General features: G+C 37.4%; 1 protein-coding gene across 1 annotated transcript in view; it reads right to left on the bottom strand.

Moving 5' to 3' along the window:
* The window catches only part of CFAP47 (cilia and flagella associated protein 47), a 543,896-nt gene that overhangs the window by 43,275 nt on the left and 474,034 nt on the right, over positions 1-26,587 (bottom strand). Inside the window, exons 59-62 of the mRNA XM_042974584.1 lie at positions 19,744-19,903; positions 17,553-17,647; positions 13,012-13,164; positions 753-924 (exon numbers count right to left, since the gene is read on the bottom strand). Coding sequence (XP_042830518.1) covers positions 753-924; positions 13,012-13,164; positions 17,553-17,647; positions 19,744-19,903 — 580 coding nt within the window. The remainder of the gene's footprint in view (positions 1-752; positions 925-13,011; positions 13,165-17,552; positions 17,648-19,743; positions 19,904-26,587) is intronic.

Here is a 26,587-nt window from a genome sequence, read left to right as displayed (position 1 = left end):
TTCTCACAGATTCCACTATTCTCACACTATGATCCTCTTAAACCTTACTAAGGGCAGGGCAATGTTATGGTTTGGTGGCAAAAGCATAATGGCAGCAACTGCCAAGTAGAACACAACTGAGGCACGTTTTATCATTCGAACTGGTTCTGAGAAGTAGTATCAAGAAACATCATGCTTCCAATGCACAGTACCAAGTCAGTAATTTTTAAAAATTTTTTACAGGGGCGCCTGGGTGGCTCAGTCGGTTAAGCGTCCGACTTCAGCTCAGGTCATGATCTCACGGTTTGTGAGTTCGAGCCCTGTATCAGGTTCTGAGCTGACAGCTTGGAACCTGGAGACTGTTTCAGAGTCTGTGTCTCCCTCTCTCTCTGCCCCTCCCTCATTCATGCTCTGTCTCTCTCCATCTCTCAAAAACTGAATAAAAAGTTAAAAAAAAATTAAAAATTTTTTTTTACAAAGTGCACTGTTCTCTTTTGTTAATATTATACCCTAATGATCTTCGGGAGGTCACAATTTGGGAAGGATTTCTTAGATTTCTAATCATTTTGGACTGCTTTTTCTCATCAGAATACTGTTCATAGTTTGATAGATGATAGGGATAATCTAGTCCAAAATATTTACCTCAACAGCATCAAAGAAGTAATACAATCCAAATATAAAGATGGAGAGAAAAATCAACACTATTTTGTTTAAAAGAGTAGTAATATATAGTTTCAAAGAGTAAAAACATTATTTAAAGAAAAAATGCTTACCTCAATGGTTTCTTTGGTGCAAATATCAAATTGAAGACCAATGTTATCACTTTAGCCATAACATTAAAAGATTTTTTGATCAAATACAAAGCCATGCAGGATTCCAAGTTAGACTTCACAACGTCAGATTCAAATTGAATTTCATATTCAAATTCACGTTTTATAGACATATCTAAGAAAATCAAGATTAAAATGCATTTCAATTTAATTCAATATACATAGGTTGAAAATCAATTACCTGTCAACACTAAAATGCACAGGTATTTAGAGGGAGGGAGAAGTGATTCACCTTTGTGTTCGCAATACCCAGTGCATTACCAGGTATATAATGGTGCTCAGTTATGATTTTGTTAAAAGGTAAATAAATAAATGAATGAATGAATAAAAAAATAAATGCAGAAGACCATTCTCACCATCCTTAATTCTTTAAAATTCAGATTTATGAAACAAGAAATAGCCAGATAGAAACTAATTATCAATATTTACCATAAAATATAAATAATATAACAAATGTATTACAAGCCTATAGACTTATAATTTATAAAGAAAGGTTTGAGTTTAAACAATATTAAAGTTTAAACAATATTAAAAACAGCATCCCAATCTATTAGGATAGAATTTTCAAGTTCTGGTATATTTTAATAAAAGAGAGAGTTCTTCATGTTTTAGTCTTGGGGTATTAGAGACAATCTGGTTAACCATATTTTCTTAACCAGGAAAGTTATAGCAGGTTTGTTGGGTACATGTGAAAAATACCTTAAATCCAATACTGGCTCATGTAAGAGAAGCACAAACATCTATTATATTAACTCTCCACATACATGTAAGGATCCCAAATGCCAAATTGAAAAGTTTGTTGCATACAGATCATGGAAGAGAGGTCAGGGAACCATAACTTGACCTTTATACACTAACTTTATAGTGTATAAAGGTAAACGTAATCCTTGGATTCATAGAACTGATGGCCACCCTTCTTTAAGCAATCTTATAGAAACCAGACCATATTTAAGAAGTAGTTGATTATAGGGGTGCCTGGGTGGCTCAGTGGGTTAAGCGTCTGACTTTGGCTCAGGTCATCATCTTGTGGTTCATGAGTTCGAGCCTCATGTTGGACTCTGTGCTGACAGCTCAGAGCCTGGAACCTGCTTTGAATTCTGTGTCTCCCTCTCTCTCTGCCCCTCCTCTGCTCACATTCTGTCTCTCTGTCTCTCTCAAAAATAAATGAACATGAACATAAAAAAGAAGTAGTTGATTATAATATCTGCTATAGAACTCTGAAAAATAGCATGGCAATAACAAGCCCCAGTCACATTTAATGATTATCTGGCAAACCTTATTAATGTAAAATAACTGGCTGATCCACAGCCTTACAAGACCTTTTTCTTCTTTTCACATGTAAAAGTATATTTCTGACATCCTGGATAGCTAGCTGGTTTTCATCCTGTTGACAAAATCAGCAAGTACGGTTCCTATCAATAACCTGTATTTGCTGTAGCAAAATCAATGTGTCTACATATAATGTGTCTATTTTGTTCTGGGAATGAGATATGGAAATGTTCCATAGGAAGCCATAATCCATACAGAGAAAGAGCATTTAAGAATTTTGAGTGTTTAATGGGAGATGAAATTTGCATTGCATTCAAATCACATAATATTTTTAAAGCAAATACCGTATGTAGTTGAGCTCTGCATCTGTTTCTACTTAATTACTGAAGCCTTTATGGGAATGCTTATGTCAGGTTGAAGACAAGAAATGAGAAGCTAAATTTAGTTTCAGAAGCATTGAACCTCCCGTGGGGAATCTGTCACTATGGATGTTATAATTGTAATCATAAGAAGATCCATTGGTACAAAATAGAGACATGATTATCAGCTAGGGGATAGGAGGTGGGACAAGTAGAAACAATATGAATATATTTTTCAAACTACACAAATCCCCCTTGTCTGTAACTGCAACATACTCATATGAGCACCTAAGGGAGAGGGAAAGAATTAGGCTGGATAAAATCACAATAAACTAACATTCTGTATTGTACCATAGAAGTAATCTGTTACAGTCTCTGCATTTTATTTGGAAAGTCTTATTACTAAGTGAGAAACATGCCTTTTGTTGTGCTCATAATTTGGAGAGGGTCTATATAGTATTCTTCTGTGGACTGGGTTGATAGGAGCCCCTGATGCCAGGATAAATTAATTATCTGATTGTTGGATAAAATTAATCTCTTATGACAAACCTAGCTCATAGTTTTAAGAGAATAACTGCACATTTCTAAACACACACACACACACACACACACACACACACACACAAGGCACTTAAATAAATGTAGTTTCCCATAATACACATTATAATTTCAAATTTACAAGTCAACAGTCCTTCAGACTACTTTAACACATTTTTCAATATGGAGGGAACATTCTGTTGTTTTTAGCAAATCCTTTAAAAGGCACTTGAGGGGCGCCTGGGTGGCTCAGTTGGTTAAGTATCCGACTCTTGATTTCAGCTCAGTCATGATCTCATGGTCCTGAGATTGAGCCCCATGTTGAGCTCTGTGTTGACAGCATGGAGTCTGCTTGGGATTCTCTTTCTCCCTCTCTCTCTCTGCCCCTCCCCTGTTCATACATGCATGCGTGTGCATGTGTGCTCTCTCTTTAAATAAATAAGTAAAACTTTAAAACAAAAAGGCACTTGCATTCATGATACGAATAGGATAAATATATATTTAGCTTCAATTGTGCTCTAACAGCATGTAAAAAGCTTTCCTTGAAATGGCAAGCATGGTTTTTGTCATCATGGAGCTTATGTCTGAGAGGAAAGAAATGGCAATAAACTACCAGTGATACCACTAGTTTAGTGACACCACTAATGCTATGAGAGCATTAGTCCTGGGAACCTGGCTGCTAAGGTCCTGAGGAGGAAACAAATACACCAAAACTGAAAGGTGATAAAAGGTTACCTGGAAATAGAAATTAAGAAAGTGCCTCTTAGGCATCAGAGCAGCATGGGGGAATTTTCCATGGTAGAAGCCAGCTTAGCCCCTCTGAGAAAGAGCTTGTGTGGGTAAAGGAGAGGAAGTGGCAAGAATTTGTCAAAAGACGAAGTGCAAAGTAGGCAGGACTATGGAGAGTATGGTGAGGATTTGGGACTTCTAAGAATAACAGGAGGTCACTGAGTGTTTTAAGTATGTAAGTAATGTGCTTTTAATAGTAAACTGAGCAAAAAGGGGTTAGGAGAGAATGCAATGAATTTTCCGCAGTAGTTCAGGCCAGGTGGTGGCTTGCACAAGGGTAAGAGGAAGATTAAGATCAAATAATGCCCTGCCATATACAAAGCAGGAGATACATAAGCAATTATGACTGTCAATAGAATCACAAGCTTATCACTTCTGTCCTGTATTCATACCCTTTACATATATACAAATTATTTCATCAAATAGGTTTCAGAGAATTGTATCTATGTATAACAGATGCCTGTATCTATGTCCATATCCATATCCATGTCTATCTATTGTGTCACAAAATAATAATGGTGATAATCATTTGGGTATGGCAGCAGAGTCATTATGTAAAACAAAAGGGGTATATCTCCCACCCAGATAGTGTCCCCGCATAATTATCATTCAGCCTAATGCCTGTATCATAGTGCCAATAAATCATGCAGCGGGAGCTATGTTGGCCAACAGTTCCTTTTACTACGGTCAATTTTCTCAGGACAAGGACTGAATTTTATTCAATGTGGAAGAACATCAGTCAATTTTTTTTTTAAAGACTGCAACTAAATGTGATAAATAATCCAAAAGTATTGAATTATAACAAATTAATTTACAAAATACACTTTCAAATGATGTATTATTAATACCATATGCATTTTAATCTGTAAGAAATACATGTCAAAGCAAACCCAACAAAAATGTCTCGGTTATGGAGAAAAGACTATCGAGGAATAATGAACGTGGTTATTCATGTTCTTTCCCTAAATTTCTGCAGTTCTCTCTTCATTAATAAGAGGCATACACATTTGTGAGAACATCCTAATCACAGAAGGAATGAATGGAGTGCTAAAGACAAATTTGAAACAGATGAAGACAGTATTCAAAGAAAATGGAGATTATTGGATAAACTACCTACAGCTATTCTCTTTGAACAGGTAATGAAGAATGAGCGACTCTTCTTATTTTTTTACAAAGTTGCAAATCTTTTGGCAGGGGTATTTCATTAACATGTTTTTACTTCACTTTCATAAGGTCATCTAATAGACCAGACATTTTGATTAATTTAAAATAACTGCATGTTCCTCCGCTCTGGCTACAAGTACAGTAAACCACAACATGCAAAATTAAAAATTTTTTAATGTTTATTTATTTTTGACAGAGAGAGACAGAGCATGAGTGGGGGAGGGGCAGAGAGAGAGGGAGACACAGAATCTGAAGCAGGTTTCAGGCTCTGAGCTGTCAGCACAGAGCCCGATGCGGGGCTCGAACTCACAGAGTACGAGATCATGACCCGAGCCGAAGTCGGACGCTTAACCGACTGAGCCACCCAGGTGCCCCCACAACATGAAAAGTTAAAGGAAGAAAGGGGCCACGCATCTGATGCTCTTCTTACACATTTCATTCCAAACAAGGCACCAAAAAGAAAAAGTAAAGGGACTTCTTGTAACATAAATATTGATCTGAACTCTTGGCAATCAGCATCCAGCATCAGTCTCTATCCAATACTTAGGGCCCATATTTTTGTACGTTTTTTTTTCATAGAATACTCTTGTGTGTATTAATGAGAAAACCTACTGAATGACATTTAGAAGACCATGTTTCCATTTTAAAACATCATTTTTCAGTGACTGAAGATGGACACTCTAATACATCACTGTCACAAAATACCCAATGAGAGCTTTGAGTGATAATAATCGTAAGATCTACCACTTACAGAACACACACTGAGAACAATATGCTTTCTAAGGATTCCACGCATTTACATATTTAATCCTCAGAAATATCCTATGAAGTAGATACCATTATTATCTCCATGTTAGAGGTGAAGAAACTGAGTTTATAGAGAGGTAAAGTAATTTTCTCAAGGGCCTAAAGAGATTAAATGGGAGAACCCAAGGTATCTGGCTCTATACTTCACCTAGGATATCAGGCCTGTCATGTGGCACAATTGCTGAGAAGATACCATTAGTAGCTTCTGGAAATGTTCAGGACATAACCTATGTACTGGTGTGTGGCAGCCCTCAGGGCAGAGCCCTTGGTCACTCCAACATTTAGATACTGGTCAGAAGAAGATGAGCCAACAAGAGAAATGGAGAACAGACAACCAATGTGATAAAAATATTAAGACTAGTTTTGAAAACTAAAAGCAGGATGTCCTTCAACTGGGTCAAATGGTAAATGTTGATGACAGGCTGAGTAAGCTCAGGACACAAATCTGACCACAGGCTTAGGCACACTGGATAAGGGTGATCATCTTGTCAAGGGTGGTCTCATTAGAACAGTTGGGACTGAGGCCTTAACAGAGTGAGTTCAGCAGAGAAAGTAAGATGAACAGAAACAGAGGAAAGTAGCAAATCTGGAGGCCAAGGGGAGGACCAATGACAGGTTTCTCAGGAGCTGTTTGTGGTTACAGACCAAACCACAGACCAAATTTACATATGACATGCAAACAACATAGCAAGACGGCTGGAAGGAGACCAGTGTGACACATAAACTAGCAAAAGAGACACACACAAAAGATAAGAGAATAATCAAAGAAAAATGGCCTCAAGTTATAGAACATTTGGAAAATAAAAGAGGCATAAATCTGATGTGCAGTTCTAACCCTAAACAATAAAACCACTCCCACGGAAAAAGTCTCATAGAGATAGTCATTGAATGAACTAATCCCCAGGGAGGCACAAAGACTGCATAGATCAAGAATTACTTAGGAAGAACAAATACAATTAGGGGGAAATTATGCCCACGCAGAGTAACTTGTAATCTTACGGAAGTGACATTGCAAAATACAGTCTAAATATCCATGTATAATAATATTCCAGTAGGGCAATACCAGTTGATTTAAATACTACAGGTGCACAAATTGGACAGATGTTCTTTGAATTCTTTGACAACAGTCTGTGTGACTTGTTAATTTTGGCATCTCTGGGGCTCAGGAAAGTATCTGCCAGCAAAGATGCTCGCAAGACTGTTGCTGAATGAAAAAGATATGAAAGTGATCAATCCTGGTTAACTCAATGGTGTGTGTGAGAAGACAGGGTGGAAAGAGAGCAGGGAAGTCCTGGCATTTTCATTTAATGAGGCCTGGTAGGATTTTTTTGAACTCTTAGGTAAGGATGATGAAGATAAAAGGAGACTAATGGGAAGGGAGCAGTGAGGATTCTTATCCCCTACTTATCATGTTTACCTGGAGGGGTCTATTCACTCACAAGAAGGGAAAAGTAGAGGAAGAAAAGAAAATCTCTGCATCAATCTGCCTCCTCCATTATGACCTGCCATAGGAGGAAAAGCAATGTATTTGATCAGTGAATATTGGTGAAGGAATGGAATATGAGCAGATGAGCAGAACTTTTTCTTTCTTTCCCAGTGCCTTGAATCCCAAATGTATACTTTCTCTGCTTTCTTCATGGGTAGGTTGTTTGCTCTTGCCAGGAGCCTACACAAGTGACTAGTTTGGGGGTGAATGCACTTCATTTTGGTGGCAGGTTTAATTAATAAGCCCCAATTAATAAGGCCACAGTGCCAAGGTCACGTTTCAGTTCACCTTTATAATTCATGGAGGTAACCTTTTGATCTTCATCTGCCTTATTTTTTTTTTAATGCTTATTTATTTTTGAGAGAGAGAGAGAGACAGAGCACGAGCAGGGGAGGGGCAGAGAGAGAGGGAGACACAGAATCCAAAGCAGGCTCCAGGCTCCGAGCTGTCAGCACAGAGCCAGACGTGGGGCTCGAACTTGTGGCTCGTGAGATCATGACCTGAGCGAAAGTCAGACGCCCAACCAACTGAGCCACCCAGGTGCCCCTCCATCTGCCTATTTCTAATCCACTTCTCAGTTGGTCATAAACTTGGATGAGGGAATATAAGGGTTTAATTAGTGATCACACCTAAACCCTCATCACAGTCCAAGCCAGAGAGTTTTTAAATTTCCACCATCATGGATTTAGGAGACCAGTGGAAGGGCAAACTGGCTGAACAACATGACTCTTGTGAACACTAATGTGCTGGGTAAACTCTAATGAAATTACACAGAGAAAAAGAGCTGGTTTGCCTGTATATACACTGAAGACTAAGATAGTATGCAGACAGTGTGGTCAGACTTGTTCTTAAATAGGTGAGAAGGGAAAGCCAAGCAGGCAGACTTACAGAGAGTGCAGGCAAGTTGGTCGCATCTTTCAAACATGGGCAGGGAAAAGAACCAAGATCTTACCAAAGGAAAGGTTAATGGATTTATCAAATATTCAGGTACCATAAAGATAGAGAAAAACATTAAGTTTGGGAGGGGACCGAACAAATCTACTTCTATAGAGGACATGGTTCAGAACAGAAACATTCACAAATTAAAATGTCTTCAGCCAAAAAAATAGATGAGCTCTTTGAGTTTGGTGGTATTGAACACAGAAAAAAACTATTTTAGGGGGAATCACGGGAAGAGATAAGCCTGAAAACCTTTCAAATTGTTTTTTTTAATATTAAGTATTATTTCTCATCATGAAAAGTAATGAAGCAGTGAAATATGAGCCATATCAAAAGGTGTATTTTCAAGAGCTATTTGTGAGAGGTTGTCTTTTTTTTAATGTTTATTTTTGAGAGAGAGAGAGTGCCAGCGAGCATGAGTAGGAGAGGGGCAGAGAGAGAGAAAAGGAGACACAGAATCCAAAGCAGGCTCCAGGCTCTGAGCTGTCAGGACAGAGCCTGATGTGGGGCTTGAAGCCATGAATGCAAGATCATGACCTGAGCCGAAGTCAGATGCTTAAACAACTGAGCCACCCAGGCACCCTGAGAAGTTGTTTTAATATGCCTTTCAAACCTCCCAACATGATATTGGCAGCTTCCTTAGAGACCTTGCTTATATAGAAGGAAGTGGATTTTTTTCAGTAATAACATTTAATCAATTTCTATGATCAGAATTATAATTTTTTTAGCTTGCAACCTGACAAAGGTATAATGCAAATAATTTAATGTAGCAAGCACATATTAAAATGGTTCTCATATATGAGTATTTCTGTACTTTGCTTCACAGTGTCACAGAAGCATCAACGTTTTGCCTTCAACAAGATAAACTGCAAATAGAAATCAAGGTTTGAACACACCATTATTAAAACGTATTTAAGCACAGCAGGATGACACACAAAACAATTACTTCACTTCAGAAAGGTACTGGACATTTACTATAAGTTGGCTGTTTATTAAAATTATGTTCCATTTCAATAAAAAGTGCTTAGATTTATCATTGGAAATTGACAGTTGTGTTACACATTTGAATTCTGAGGTTAGGGGCACCTGAGTGGCTCAGTTGGTTGAGCGTCTGATTTAGGCTCAGGTCATGATCTCACAGTTCATGGGTTCAAGCCCCGCATCAGGCTCTGTGCTGACCGCTTGCTCAGAGCCTGGAGCCTGCTTCAGATTCTGTGTCTCCTTCTCTCTCTGCCCCTCCCTCGTTCATGCTTTGTCTGACTCTGTTTCTCAAAAATAAATAAATGTAAATGAATAGTGAGATTAAAAACACAGTATTTTTATCCCTGATCTACATAAACAATCAGAATTTTTCATTGAAGACAAGAAAGTCAGCAGGGTTTCATTCACTTATAATTCCAACATTTCTCTAATGCTACTACGTGATTCAGTAAGGCAAAATCTGTATTAAACTTATAATAACATTTTTGAGATAAATGGAAATGGATTGCATCAGTCTGATTTCATTATGAACAGATATTCTTTAAAATTAAGAGTAATTAGGGCACCTGGGTGGCTCAGTCAGTTAAGCATCTGACTCTTGATCTCGGCTCAGGTCATGATCTCATGGTCATGATTTCATGGTCATGAGATCAAGCCCTGCTTTAGGCTCAGCACAGAGCATGGAGCCTGCTTGGGATTCTCTTTCTCTCTCTCTCTCTCTCTCTCAAATAAATAAATAAATTTTAAAAATAAAGAGCAATTGAACAGGCTTGCAATAGAAAATTTCCCTCTCCTCATATAAATTTATTTCATTTTTTATAAATTTAAACAGTCTATGAGTAAGTTGACATTCCTGCAATTACAAAAACCAAAATCCAATCAAACAGAAAAAAGAAATATCTAATAAATTAACATAATTAAAATTAAATGTTTCACTGTGCAATCACATAGTTCATATTATCAATAACTAGCTAGTAAATAAAAAGATAATAATTAGCGTGAACTATTTTTTTTTGTAATTCCAAAGATTTTATGAAATGCATTGGGTACATGTAACATAGGTCCTCATTTCATAATTCCATTTCCAGATTTTAAAACATTACCTTCCAAATCTTATAATGAGATTGTGGGGGGGGGCTGGGGGGACAGGTTATCCTGACATTCTTGTGATTCATTTAAGAAATATTTATGATTTCCAGATCTGCTTCTATATTTACTCTCAGAATGCTTGTCTGCAAAGAACAAAACCCTAGTTTGAATGATCTATTTTGGAAGACACCAAGGGTGTTTGGAAGAGAAAGAGGATTGACTGATCATGACTGAGCCATGTGTATAAGTTGATGAGTAGGAAGAGAAAGTGGGCCAGAGAAGAGACGAGAAAGGTAGGCATGCAGAGAAAAGCAGACAAAAAAAAAAAAAAAAAACAACCAAAGAACAAAACTCCTCAGCTTTACATTTTACAACTTCAACAAACGAAGCTAAACAGTAGGACACCTGACATGTTGCCAAGAAAGTGACTGAAACTCTATCCTAAAGAGTGGGGACAGAAGTCTCATGGTAGGAGAGAGATGGGAGGTATGAATTTCCAGGCCCAGAAAAATATTTAACGTATTAAAAGTTTCCAGTAAGGACTTTGGGATGGATTGACAATAGATCTTACCAGTCCATAGTAAATACACTACGGCAGAGTTGCTCCTTGTCTTCCCAATAGTTATGTTTTTCCCTTCTTCTTTTTTGGTAATTTCATCTGGGCCTGGACAAAGAGATTACATCTCCCGGCCTCAGTTGCAGTGAGATGTAGCCTTATGACTGAGTTCTGACCAATGAGATGCAAGTAGAAATGACGTGGGCATCTTCAGGTCACAGCTTTAAAGGGAACCAGCATACTCTCCACTGCAGATGTCCCTGCACAATTGACATGCAGATGAGGACAACATAGTGGATGGTGCAGCAAAGGGAGAAAAGGAACCTGGGTCCCTGGATGATCTCAGGGGACATAGGCACCACACTCCCTGGACCTCCTACAAGTCTAGGCTCTCATGTGAAAGAGAAATAAGCCTGTCTTGTTTCTTGTTGTTATTTGGTCTTGGTTAAAATAGCTGGTTAAATTCCTGGCAAGTTTCCATCCCTCAGGTGTGGCTGGAAGCACAAGGGGTAAATATCAAATTTATTATGTTGTAACAACCACTGGAGTAGGACTGACTTGAGTTGTGGGCAGCTATCCATATCACCAGAAATTTCTTGAATTGTTTAAAATGAGCATTTATTATTTAATAGAAATAGCCACTAGGGGCTCCTTGGTTGCTCTGTCGGTCAAGCATCAGACTTTGGCTCAGGTCATGGTCTCACAGTTCGTGAGTTTGAGCCCCACACTGGGCTGTGTGCTGACAGCATGAAGCCTGCTTTGGATCTTCTGTCCTCCCCTCTCTGACCCTCCCTGGCTTGCGTGTGCATGCGCACACTCTCTCTCTCTCTCTCAAAAATAAACATTTAAAAAATAGCCACTATTATAAAAAATTAAAAACTATTTTACTCTCTTGTATACTCCTTCTATACTCATGTATTCTAGCACTCTCTTCAGTTATATCTCATTTATATTCTTTTATCACAGAAATAATTAAATCAGACACAAAGATAGTAATATTGAGAGTAAAGTAAAAAACTATAGATATGAATGAGAAAACTATGGAGGATATTTTGTTTCTGCAGAAATTTCACACTTAATTACATGGTTGGTTTGGTTTTTCAAATTATACATAAACATTGATTTTCCCTTTGATTTTAATAAAATACTGTCATAGGAAATTTCCCTTTCAACGTGAAATAGGAGAATTCTACTTTAGGTCATCTGGAAGACAGTTGAAAAACAGATCTTGCATCACTGAGATTTGATTTTGCCAGATCTTCATGTTAATTTTGTGAAAGTTTCTTTAAGACTTTAAATTTCAGAGGGATTATTATACAAAATTTATTTGAGGATTACATCTAACTTATGTCACATTTTCGATATATTTAAATAAGGAACTTGCAAAAAAATTTTTTTAATGTTTACTTATTGTTTAGAGAGGGAGAGAGAGTGTGAGCAGGAGAGGGGCAGAGAGAGAGGAGACACAGAATCAGAAGCAGGCTCCAGGCTCTGAGATGTCAGCATAGAGTCCCACACGGGGCTTGAACTCACCAACCGTGAGATCATGATCCGAGCTGAACTCAGATACTTAACTGACTGAGCCACCCAGGTGCCCCTAAATAAGGAACATTTTATTGCAGGTTGTATTTCTGAATTTAAAGCTGCAACACATGACTTGAATCATGTTCTTTAAATTAGAAAGAGAGAGTAAAGGAAGAGATTAAAACTGAAAGGGCACTGGGGCTCCTAGATGGCTCAGTCGGTTAAGTGTCCAACTCTTGATTCGGCTCAGGTCATGATCTCCAGTTCATGCCCGGAGTTGAGCTCAAGCCCCGAGTCGGGCTCCACGCTGACAGTGTGGGGCCTGCTTGGGTTTCTCTCTCTCCCTCTCTGCCCCTTGCCCTGCTCTCTCTCTCTCTCTCTCAAAATAAATAAATAAACTTTAATAAAAAATTGAAGGGACATGGAAATTACAGTTTCTACAGTTTTTTCTCTTTTCACTGATGACAGAATCATAACTGATTCTTATAAATCCATTAACAACTATAATTATTTTCCTTTTGGAAATAGCCACTATGTGAAGAAAACAAACATCACTGAACACTTGCGGGGCACTGTTTAATGACATATTGTAACTGAAAAATACTGGGCATGGATTTTCATGTACCTGAATAATCCTGCAATTTAAGGAAACTGAATCTTACTTATTACCATTTTTGATATCCATGACTGTCGTTTTCTTACCGTCCACATCTTCGTCAAATTTACATGAATTTCTTTTTGGAATCACTACAAAATCTGTTGAATCTAAGATAGGATTTTCTCCAAAAAAATCACCAGTCAGCGTGACTTCCACTTCCTCTTCTACCCGCTTCCTGGACTGACATTTTATAACAACTACAGGAGAGAAATATTTCCAGTTGAGATGGAAGAAAATGAATTATGTCATGAAAAATATCCTTTAGCATACTTTGACTTACTGTGTCTGGCATTAATACACACACACACACATACCACACACAGTCATGCAATATGTATATACATTGACATTTTAGAAGCAAATAAGAATATTAAATAATATATAAAAATAGTATGACAAGAGGTACTGGAAGGTACACACTGCATTTCAGAAGAGTATATTAGGATGTAAAATTTGATTCAGGAACTGACCTAGTTATGTCAGTAATTCAACTGGTAGTCATGAACACATGAATCTTTCAGCTATCTGTATGTCCATTGTGGTAATTACCAAACTCTACTTATAAAATTATATTACAGCAAACACCTTCAAATCATTTTTAAAAATAAGTTCTGTAACATTTATTTTGTAATAACACTTTAAAAAGATTTCCTACTATTTATTCACTTGTACCTTAAAATTCATGTTTAAATCATTTCAGTAAAATATTTTGATTCTCATTTGTGAATTGCTTTAAATTTACAAAATACACTAATAGGGGCGCTTGGCTGGCTCAGTAAGTAGAGCATGCAACTCTTGGTCTCAGGTTTGTGAGTTCAAGCCCCATGTTGGGTGTAGAGATTGCTTAAAAATAAAATCTTTACAAAAAATACACTAACAGATAAAAATAAAATTTAATGAAGTACTTAAAATTAATGTTAAATTTTAATTACATATTAATTTAACATATAGCATTAAAACTTTATATATTTTTATATAAATTAAATTTCAATGTTTTCTTATATCAAGTATAGAAGAAGTTGTCAGTGATCTTGTGAGAAACCAAAATGTTGTTTCTATGTACAACTACTCATTACACATCGGAGTATTAATGTATTCCTTTGGCATTAGCTCTATAATATCATGGGGCCAAGTATACTAGAGTCCACATGTGGGAAATCAAATAGCTATGTCCTGGGTTAGGAGATTATAGGGAATACATTGCAAAGCAGAACACTGCTTTCTGGCCTTGCTGAAAACAGCAGCCATGCCTTGCTTACCTGGTTAATGTGTATCTAGGGGTTAGGTCCTGCCTATGCTCATAAAGTCCTTAGGCCATGTTATCACATGGAATATTTTACCCGGTCTTAACTTGTTTTTCTGACGTTTTCTATATGTTCTTACTGGCACGTAGCCCACCGACATATTGCTGATTGTTTCCCTAAATGTATGCTCAATAAATGCGGGAGCTTGGCACACCTGGGTGGCTCAGTCAGTGAAGCATCTGACTTAGGCTCAGGTCCTGGTCTCATACTTCATGAGTTTGAGCCCTGCATCCACACGTTGGGCTCTGGGCTGTCAACTCAGAGTCTAGAGCCTGCTTTGGATTCTGTGTCTCCCTCTCTGTCCTTCCTCTGCTTGAGCACTCTCTCTCTCTCTCTCAAAAGTAAATAAACATTAAATAAATAAATAAATAAATAAATAAATAAATAAATAAATAAGGAGCTTGAGAGCAGCTTGGGGAGACTTCCCTCTGCCTCCCTCTCACCTCTCTTGACTTGTACAGAGTCTTTGAGTAATCCTTTCTGCCATCCTCGGCTTGGCTGGACAAAGCCAAAAGCTGAACCCACATCCACATAAATAAAAATATTGTTTCTCAAAAATATATTAACTGTTATATTTTTATCACTTCAGATGCACATAAAACATAAACTTAATATAAGGGATAAAAGGGAATGATAATATAAAAAAGCCTATTTATTAAAAAAAGTTTATTTATTTATTTTGAGAAAGAGAGTGAGCAGGGGACGAGTAAAGAGGGAATCCCAAGCAGGCTCAGCGCTGACATTGCAGAGCCTGATGCGGGGCTCAAACTCACAAATTGTGAGATCATGACCAGACCGAAATCAAGAGTCAGATGCTTAACCAACTGAGCCACCCAGGCACCCCCAAAAAAGCTTTTAAAATGTATTGCACTATACTGTGTGGCACCAATAATACTATAATCATCTAAACTGTACAACTAGATAATGTCCTCCAATTTATGTGTTTTCACCATACATATCACATTTATAGTACAAAAATATATAACATCAATTTATTTTTAATTCTAAAATTTGCAGGTTGGTATTGAACATTTTAGACTTAGAATTAAGTAGTGAAATACAAGATGTGGATTAAGAGGGTTGACATGACTGAGGGAAATGTACAAGCTTCTTTGGTTTTAATTAGCTTCAGTCTTAAAGCATTAAATTGGAAATTAGTGTGATCAAAGTTACAATTAGTATCATGTCACTGGTCTTGTCCCTCTAAGTCCTTTGGAAATTAGTGCCCTGGCAATGCACGGATTTCTCAATCACAGTGGATTCACATTCCATTGTCTTCACACTGTGACAGTAGAGGAGTCCTTTTCCAATTATCTGTCCCAATGGATAGGAGCAGATAGGAATACACACACAAAAAAGGTGGCTCATAGAATGACAAAAGTACCCTGGGTTTAAGAATAACCTGAATGACAGACACATAAAAACAGAGGAGAAACAATAAACATCGATGGTGATACAGCTGAGCAGAGAAAGCAATGTGTTATCTCTGATGTGTTCATAAGAATGAAGGATGGACTGTACAGAAAGGAAGCAATATGTATTTATATAATTGTACTCATTTTTTCTTCTCAAGGGCATTTGTAGATAAAAATAATTACTAGAATAGGCTTTAGAATTCTGCTAAAATGATTTAATAACTGGCATACAATCTGTTTCAGAACACTGATGTTACTACGGGGTTGTGCTAACGCGACACAGACTATTTATAGAACTCATACTTAATTTAAAAATCAAGTAATTACCAAGAGAAGTGATTTGATGGAAAATGCCTTTCTGTTTTTGCAGCATGCTTAACTTTCTTTGAAGAAAACTGTGCAAGAAATTTATGCCTTTATGTTTGCATAGGCTTTGTTTCAGACTGAAAGAAAAAAGCCTGCTTTAAAGCTTTAATCTGGGAAAAACAAAACTGTGTCTGCCATCAACATCAGCAACGCTGCTCTTAGTATTTCAACAGAGTAATGTCTAGGCTTTATTACATCACTTTGATCAGATGACTGCATCATAAATTTTGAACCGTTCAGCTCTATGGAAAGTATACAAACAATTTTCTTCTAGAAGGAAATAAAAGAAATGTTTTGGCATTTTGTGAAGCAGTCAGAAGATAATTTAGTATATTTGAAACATTTATGTGTTGATAATTTTTTAACTCAAGAGCAAAAATACTTCAAGTAAAACAAATGACATTTACTGTCAAAGGTACTGCTAGATATGTGGATTTTTACTCCCGTTGAAATTAAATGACACAAGGAAATATGTAACCTTGGCCTTCAATGTATCCAGGGAAACGCTATTATCCACAAGCAAAAGTTAGTATTTTCTCTTCTTTCTCAGTGTGGTGACATAATATACGCCAGCAGAAGACTAACTCTATTTCACTACCAAAGGTTGGTATCAGAAGGAGCAGAAAAATTCAAAATTTCAAGACTGCTTTCAGCTCATCTGTGTTGGTCGAGTGGGGGTGGGGGGGGCTCCAAAACAGATATCCCTTTGTGCTGCTGAGCAATTCAGCAATTGTTAGTTATGAAGAACTATGCCTAAGGCCTAGTAAGAGGTTGCTTTATGGATATCCAAGAGGAATTGCATTTCTTAGGCTGACTGTGGGAAGAAAATGAGAAAAGCTAGGAATGCAGAAGTGAGAAGAGTATTGAGGAAAGAGAACACAAGGAAGCTTGAGAGAAGTTTGGAGTATGTGGAGAAAAAGAGAGCTCACTGAGAAAGAGAAAGGCCTTTTAAGGGAGGGATTTTATGTTGTGTATATGGTAGTGAAGTGAACCTCCTAGAAACCCTGAGTACATTCTGACCGGTTTTTGGAGGACATCATACAAGTTTAGTGTCTGGGACAACTGAGAATAGAGGGATCAGTGTCCCCATTGGATGGTTCTTGGATGAGACTTCAAGTTGCACAGAAGCTGGAATCTGGCAAACAATGTGACCCAAGAACCAAAGTACCTGAGGATCGGATAGATCTAGAGCAGGGCTCTGGGGGCCTCACGACTGTGGGCTACAGGGGCCTGAAGCTAATGTTATTGCAATCTTAGCTGATTTCTAGGTTTCACCAACTGGAAGAACAAGAGGACATGGTATGGTTTGGTGGAAGGATCGTTGGACTTACTGTGAGGAGACCAGAATCGGTCCCAGTGCTCCCATCAGTAGGGCTGTTCAGTTCATGACTTTCTTTGCACCTTCATCCTCTCACTTGTATAAGAAGAGGTGGGAATAAGGGAACCTCTATGATTGATCCCTTTGAATCCTGGTATTCCCGGATTCTAAAATATACCTACCTGGAGGGCATTTAGGATATAGTGCCTGTGGGAGTCCAAGAATAGGGTATATCCAGTGTATTTCTGGGATTTCTCCACTTGCTGTTCCCATTGTTCTAATGAGAAATTAAATGAGGAAGAGTGAACAAAAACTATGAACACTTTGAATACTAGCATAAAAGAGAATATTCATTTTTAACCTAATGGGATTTTAGCACAGCTCATGAATTTAAACTTCGGTAGAGAAAAACTATGAAATACAAATCATTTTCTGCAAATGTTATAAACATATCAAAGCAAACCCTGGGAAATTATCACAAAGAAAAATGTAACACAACCATCATGAGATGGAAGTTAAAATTGAAGAACTTTCCCCCTACTTTTAAAAGTCAGTATTGGCATTTATTGATATGACTAAAACATGATTTATCAGAGGTAACACAGGTCCTGTGGGTTGTATTCTAAATTGCACAGGTGAGGCATAAAACACAAAAATGCCATTGAGTACAGGACTTCAGAAGGCGACAAGGAATTTACTTTTGGGGGGATATCAGCTAAAAGAAAGAGGGCATTTGCGAAAACCATCAAGATGACAACAGTACTAGGACATGGTTCTGGTCATTGCTGAAATGGGCTTTTCTTGTTAGAAACGAAACATAAGACACAGCAGGCAGGACCAGCTGCATGAGCATGTGACCTGTGCAACAAATAGCACGAGGACCCCATGTTTAGAATTGGTCCATGCGTGTTTAACACATAGCGATAAGTGCTTTGAAATTCTTAACCATTTTGAACAAAGGCCCCCACATTTTCATTTTACATTGGGATCCACAAATAGACAGGCAGTCCTGACTGTAGGAATGGTAAAAATTGTGGCAGAATGGACACTAATGGGTTCACAGGAAAGAATTTTCTTTTAATGTTTATTTTTGAGAGAGAGAGAGAGAGAGAGAGAACACACACATGCAAGCAGGGGAGGGGCAGAGAAAGAGGAGAATAGAGGATGGGAAGTGGGCTCTGTGCTGACAGGAGAGAACACGACACGGGGTTCAAACTCATGAACTGTGAGATCATGACTTGAGCTGAATGAAGTCAGACACTTAACCAACTGATCCACCCAGGCAACCCAAGAATTTTTTTAAATGTGGAAAAGAGGGGCGCCTGGGTGGCTCAGTCGGTTAAGCATCCAATTCTTAAGTTTGACTCATGTCATGATCTCACAGTTTGTGAGTTAGAGCCCCGCACTAGGCTCTGTGCTGACACCATGGAACCAGCTTGGGATTCTCTCTCTCTCTCTCTCTCTCTCTCTCTCTGCACCTCCCCCATTCATGCTCTCCCTCTCTCTCAAAATAAATAAATAAAACTTTAAAAAAATGTGGAAAAGAAATAGGCACCCATAGGAAGAATTTTGTTTTAATTAAGATTTCTAGATTGTTATTTAATTAAACTATAAAAGCAGAGAAAACATAGTTTGATCATTATTGGAGTTTGCTTAAAATTCAGTGAAGTAAAGAAGGGACAGGCGGCCCACATCCTGCAAGGACACAGTATGGCAGTAGTCAGGCCAGTGTTTGCTCAGGGTGTCATACCTCCTGGCACAGTGCCATCACTTGGTAAATGCCAGTATCACAAGTCCTATAGTTGGCCAAGACAAGCTATTTCAGGTTGTTCTCTAGAGATTTATTATTTGGCGTCTCAGCAGTAACTGTTTTCCCAGTCAAAAAGGAGTCCTTTGCACGTCTCTGTGATTCACTGACATGATACTTAAGGTTGACTTTTTCATCACCCTGAACTTCAAATCACTCTGAACGTCAAGTGATATATACTATGCCCATATAACAAATGTATTTTCCTCTTCCGAACATATAAATGTCAACACTTCAGAGAATTTAAAATCATGGACTTTACGTTACATAACACAGAAAGGAAAGTGATCATGTCAATGCCAATCAAAATAAAATCATTTTCCTTAAATGTCCTTATTTAAAAGTTACCTTTTGGGGGCACCTGGATGGCTCAGTTGGTTAAGCATCCGACTTCAGCTCAGATCATGATCTCCCAGCTCGTGAGCTCAAGCCCCACATCAGGCTCGCTGCTGTTAGTGCAGAGCCCACTGGGATCCTCTGTTTCCCTCTCTTTCTGCCCCTCTCCCACTTGTGCACTCTCTCTCAAAAATAAATAAAACAATTAAAAATAAATATATATAAGTTACCTTTTCATTTCTGTGTCTAATTCTTCAAAATTGTCAATAGGCCAACTTTCTCTATTTGCCCTCATCATTTGAACAATGACCATTGTTCTGTGTAATTTCATAGTGTTGGGCATAAATAACACTGGGATATCTATATTCTCTTTAGGAGGCAATGTGATTCCTGTAAAAAACACAATTAATTTTTAATGTGGTAAACATTTTCAGAGTATAATTTTAACAGCAGAAAATAATCTCCTAATTCTTTTACTGGTTATCAGTTTTTCATAATCACTTCAGAACAAGAAAATGCATTATGCTAAATAATAAGGGCACTTCACTGGCTTCACTAATTTTCCTCAAATGCCATCAATGCTATTAAAAAAACACATTTTAACCTGAGGCAAGAAGCCTCTCCTGAAGAGGCTGGAAAGGATGAGGAAATGTTGAGAATTCTGGCTTGTGTTTCCCAGAGTGATAAAAGAACCATAAAACCCATGAGTCTTTTCAAGTCTTACTACATTTTCCAAAAGCCAAAGTACTGCAATTTTTGACACTTTAATTTTTTGTCTTTTTTTTTTTTTCTAGACCATAACAGTGCCAGGTTTCTGCTTGGAGCACCAAAATTGTTACCAGCAACCTGTTCATTTATTTACTTGATCCATGAGGGAAGCTGAAGCTTATTTGTGAAAGAAAGGCCAGGTTGTAAAAACCAGAAGACAGAAACACCAACAGCATTTTCTTGTGTTCTAACGGATTCGACTTTTTCAACCTTTGCTCTGCATAAGAACCACCTGCAAAACTTGTAAGATATGAGCTTACTAAGCCCCAACTATATATTCTGATTTATTCAGACTGGGCTGGGGCCCAAAAGCTCCATGTGTAAGTAGCTCCTCACGGAATCCAGAAGCAGATGGTCATGTGACCACACTTGGAAAAAAACATGCACATCCTTCCTATTGGACAAGTACTGGGATGTCCTCCTTTATTTTGAAGAATAACACTATTTCTTTATAAGAAAATAAAAGATTACTGACTACATACTGTTTTTTAAAAATTCTTTGTTATAAAATCAATGATTTTCAGCCATTTTGTCTCAGATGAAAACACTGCACTAAACTATTAAAGACATCAAGAAAGGAAACAGAAAATGGCCCCTCCGCAAAACATCCTGCCTCCAAATTCTTACAAATTTTTCTTTTCTTTTCTTTTCTCTTCTTTTATTTATTTTTAATGTTTATTTACTTTTGAGACAGAGACAGAGCGTGAGCAGGGGAGTGGCAGAGAGAGAGAGAGAGGGAGACACAGAATCCGAAACAGGCTCCAGGCTCTGAGCTGTCAGCACAGAGCCTGACGCTGGGCTTGAACCCACGACTGTGAGATCATGACCTGAGCCAAAGTTGGATGCTTAGCCGACTGAGTCACCCAGGTGCCCCCAAATTTTCAAATTTTAAATTTTAGTTCTTCAGGAAATGAAAATGTTCTTATGTCTCCTATCATAGTTAATAACAATAACTAATATGATTACCACTTAGTATTTATTGAGTACTCACTATATGCCAGGCTCTGTGCTAAGTATTTTTCACACAATACCTCACTGCATTCTCAGAAAATCACTGTAAATTCTGTGCTACTATGTTTCTTATTTTAGAGGTGGAGGAATTGAGACAATTTGCCAAAGTCCCAAAGAAAGACTGTGTGGCTTACTAAGACATCTAAACAATGTCTGTCACTTTCAACGTCATCCTTATGAACTCTAGATGTTTAATGAATCATTGCAGTCAAATGGATAAAAGTAGCAAGAGCTGGAATAGGATAAAAAGAGTAAGAGCGGCATTAAATAAACCATCCCTGTATCCCTAAGGAAATCAAATTAAGAAGTGATCATTTACCCTTACAAAATTTTATGTTATCAGTAAAAATAGATTTTAGAATGACTGAAAATAAAACCTAGACATTTAGATGATATAAGGAGTCAAGACAAAGATACAAAAGAGTAATTCATTGCCAACACCATGCTTTCTTATAATGTTTGTATTGAAAGTGTGGAAAGACAGTGCTATGATAAATAAGCCCATTTAATTAAAAATCCAATAGCCTATTTGCAGCCATAATGTTTTAGCAGTCTACAAGTAGACACAGTTCTCTGCTGAAGTGATCATAAGTTTCTTTAATTATTATATGCTTGAATAGTAAGAAGCACTGTGTTGTTATTACATGAAATCACTAAAATTTAACATCAACAAGAACTTTGAGAATTTATCAAGTTCATCTTGTGTCTCACAAACGAGTTTTATTTTCGTGGTTTTCCCACTATCCTGTGCAACACTGAGTAGAGACAGGAAAGCTGTTCTCACTTCTATCTGCTAAAAAATCTACCCATGGTTTCTTAATACCTATATGCTTTCATTTTTATGGTTCTTTGATCCGTTGGTAACTTATCCATACGTATGAAATGAAGAAGAACGTTTCCAAGGTTACCGATTTCCTATGGGGGACTACTTATACAAACTCACTTATTTAAAAGTTCACTGATTTGCAATGCTGCCTTCATGGCATGTGCATACATATTTGACTCTTTTCCTGGATTCCTTAGATTTCTTTGGTCTTTCTCTTCATTAGTAAGTGACACATTGTCGTAATTATAGATGCTTTATTTTCTAGTGGGACTAACTGACTCCTCCTACAACTCATTTTGTAAAAGAATTTTTCTACATTTGAAATACACAGTTAGTTCCAGGAAATGGATGGGGTAGCAAATAGTACTTTTTTTTTTTAATTTTTTTTTCAACGTTTTTTATTTATTTTTGGGACAGAGAGAGACAGAGCATGAACGGGGGAGGGGCAGAGAGAGAGGGAGACACAGAATCGGAAACAGGCTCCAGGCTCCGAGCCATCAGCCCAGAGCCTGACGCGGGGCTCGAACTCACGGACCGCGAGATCGTGACCTGGCTGAAGTCGGACGCTTAACCAACTGCGCCACCCAGGCGCCCTGCAAATAGTACTTTTAATGGAATCATCCTACATTTATACTTTTGGGATCACTGACATTTTGTCTATTCATGATCCATCCAAGGGCAAGAATATGGCCTTTATTTTATACTTCTCATCTGGGCATTGCATGACGTGCTTCTAAATTCTTGGAAGAGCTTTTCAGATAGTTTTACTTTTCAGACTTGCTAGAGTCTTATATTGGCATTTTCATATGTATTTAGCAGGAGGGTGAGAGAAACCATGTTAGTTTTTTCTATCTTCTGACTAGGAAATCCAGCTAGTATGATGATCACTATACTCATTAGGTTGATAAACATATTCTAAACTCAAAATATTTTCTGAACCTATCTCTGTTTTATTCCATTTCCATAGAGGAAGCACACAAACTAACTGCACCCATATTTATTTTTTTCCATTACAGTTATCATTCTTGAGGTTTGAAACCCTAATAAGGGTTTTAAAAATGCACATTTTATTTTACATAATTAATTTTATGGACTTATATATTTTATGAGAGGTTTAACATTATTTATAGAATTTTTCAAAACCCTGATAGTACTTCACGCTTAGTGTCTGGGAAACGTTACAAAGCGTGATATTACTGTTTTACCTTTAAAATCTCCTATGGCCTCATTGCACTTAGCATTCAAATTTTATTCAGTATATTTTAAAACTGCTATTTTGATTGCTCTTTTGATTAAAGGTGTTAGAAATATTTATGCACTGATCTCCCATTTGAAATATAGAAGTTGTACAATGCTTTAATGGCTATGAGATTTCCTGCCTTCTTAGAAGAAAATCTTCTCAAGAGAGTAAAATGAGCATAATCCTCATTTTAGTAATGGAAGTATTTCATCCTGGGAGAGTCATGTTTAATCACTTTAGTGGTATGACATTACTGCTTCCCACAGCATAATTTCTAATATTTAGCATGGCATTAGAAATGGCCCATGTCAGGTAATCAAAGAGATACTATGAAACATATTAGCACTCTGAGCCATGCTATTATTTTTGTTATAGTGGTTTATTTTAAATAAGAGTACAAGTTTAAAATTTTAATTTTAAATAAGAGTACAAGATGAACATGACTTTTCATTAACCATTTTCTTTTTTTTTTTTTTTAAGTTTATTTTGAGAGAGACAGAGAGAGACAGAGAGAGAGAGAGAGAGAAGGGGAGGGGAGAGAGAGAATCCCAAGCAAGCTCCAAGCTCAGCGCAGAGCCTGACAAGGGGCCCGAACTGTGAGATCATGACCTGAGCTGAGATGAAGAGTTGGATGTTTAACCAACTGAACCAACCAGTCGCCCCTCATCAACCATTTTCAAACATGAAATCTATCTACTTTCTACTTGGATACTTCATACTTTCAATAACTGATTTCAAATATCTTTAAATTATGATTAATAATGACACTGATATGGTGAAGTCCTGATTTCCTGTATCTCAGAACTTAAGGCCTTGGACTTAAGGCCTTTAAAGAGGTGGTTAAGTTAAAATAAGACTGTTAGAGTGGGCCCTAATCCAATATGGCTGGTGTCCTTATAAAAAGGTCAGATACAAAGTCAGATACAAAGTCAGATACAAAGACACACACCAGGTATGTGCACACCCCAAAGGAAAGACCATGTGAGGACACAGTGGGAAGGCAATCATACCTCAGAAGAAACCAGCCACCCCCCCACCCCCCCCGCCACTGATTGCTTGATCTTGGACCTTAATCTGTAGAACTGTGAGAAAATAAATTTATCTTGTTTAAGCCACCCAGTCTACTATTTAGTTATTTCAGTCCTAGCAAACTAATGCATGAAATTGCCTTTTCTTTTGTTATGCTAGAGGCTGAGGCATGGGATGCCACTGAATTTGCTTACAGAAATTCAAATTCCAGGCTCTCAAAACATAGGGCAGATGAAGAAACTTGACTCTGTTATTTGGCTGCTATAATCACGGAAAAGCTAGAGATGAAGCATTCTTCCCTTCCTACGTGTACCTCATCAAATGAATGGGGCATCTAATGAACGGCAAGAAAAGCATTTCAGAGATTGTGTTTCCTTTGTGAAGGATTAAAGCCTGTTGCTGCTTTACTCCATCTTTTGACGAGCTAGCTAATGCTTGAGCTTTAATGAAGTTGTCCAAAGAAGACACTATCAATGGGGCTAGTATAGAAAAAGCAAGCACTAAGTGGAAGGTTATATTTGATAAAATGGGTAACTGGGGAAAAGATACAAATCCATGCTTACTAGAAAAAAAATGTTAAGTTTGAGACATAAAATGTTTTAAAAGATTTTGGAGTTATTCAACACAAATATGATTGCTAAGGTAAATTTTACACCATGAACTAAGCACCTGTAAGTTCACGTTTTGTGTTTGCTTTTTAAATCCAAGAATACATTAGCAAAAATAAAAACAAAGTAATACTTAAAGAAAATATTGATTTTCATGTAAACACTTCATTGTCGGCTCAAAATGAATGAAAAATTCACTATCAGAGTCTCCTGACCAGACACACAGTGAAGGAGAGAATTTTCTATGATTGAAGGCCATCAAATACATGCCACACAAACACTGATGGTGATGACAGCGGGGTTTTGAGCTTTACGGGAGTGTGTGGAACAGAATACCTTAATGTTCTTTCCAGCTGTAATACCCTATGATAACATGTTTCCTTATAAACATAGAAAATAGAAAACATATAAAATAGAAAAGATAAGATTAAAAAAATTAATTTTAGGGAATTGAATATTTTCTTGGAAAGTACCTATTTTTAATTTCAATTAAAATTACCCACAGAAAATTTTAAAATAAAATAATGTCTACTACTACAGCAAATATACCTTATCAATCAATTACCATGTCCTCCTTGCCCCTGCACCATGCTAAGTAGTGTGTGTGTGTATGGGTGTGTGCAAACATGCATATGTGTATGTATGTGTGTGTAAGATCTCTCTCCTTACCTGCAGGAATATTCTATGATACAGTGTAGAGCATGAGCTTTAGAAGTTTAAATCTTTGCTCTGTTACTCATTAGCACTGGGAAAGTTACTTCAATTTCCGAGATTTTCCTCTCATGAAAAAGGAAGCTAATATAATATACATATCAAGGTTTTGCTATGGTGAAGGTACTACTCCAGTTCCATCCACATAATCCCATTTTGTACAGTATACATTGATTCTACATTATTTTATACTTTCACTTGTTCATTCAAAAAATACTGTGGGCCATGCACTATAATAAGCACTAGGGATAAAATAGTGAAAAAAAAATATATCCCCTGCTTTCCTGAGTCATGCATTCCAGAATGCATTAGGAGTCAAATAAATAAAATGTATTTATATGTATGGTGCAAATAAAACAATAAAGGGTGAGAGAGTCAGTAAGGCCTCTCTGATAAAGTGTCATTTGCACAGAGCACCTAAGGAAGTTTGAGAAGCCTTGTGGACATCGGTAGCGGGCACTGTGGAGATAGCGCATGGCTATGTGAATTGGATTTAAGGAGAGGATGAAGCTGGGTCTATCAACTCAGAAGTTCTTAGAATCTCATGTGTGATTGAATGAGGAGATCTCGTCAAGAATGAGCATGGATAGAAATGAAGAGAAAACTGAGCCTTGGGCCTCCAGGAAGTCAGGGGGACAGGAACAGGAATCTCTTTTAGAATATTTACCTGTATTTCTGCAACTAACAAAATTGCATAAAATGGCCAAAAAAGGGGGCACCGTGCCTTGGGTTCCACTTTACAAGCCCAGTCCTTATAAACTATTTTAATAAGTTCAATTTCTGTTGTCTGCATGGAAATATTCTAGTGGCATAAGTGGGTCTAAATTTCAGGTTATAGAGACTTTTCTAAGGGGCAGGCATCCAGATATTTGTGCATAAGA

The sequence above is a fragment of the Panthera tigris genome, chromosome X (genome assembly GCF_018350195.1).
Source record: "Panthera tigris isolate Pti1 chromosome X, P.tigris_Pti1_mat1.1, whole genome shotgun sequence".
Lineage (NCBI taxonomy): Eukaryota > Metazoa > Chordata > Mammalia > Carnivora > Felidae > Panthera > Panthera tigris.
The sequence above is the reverse complement of the archived record's forward strand: the minus strand, read 5'-3'. Positions and strand labels throughout refer to the sequence as shown.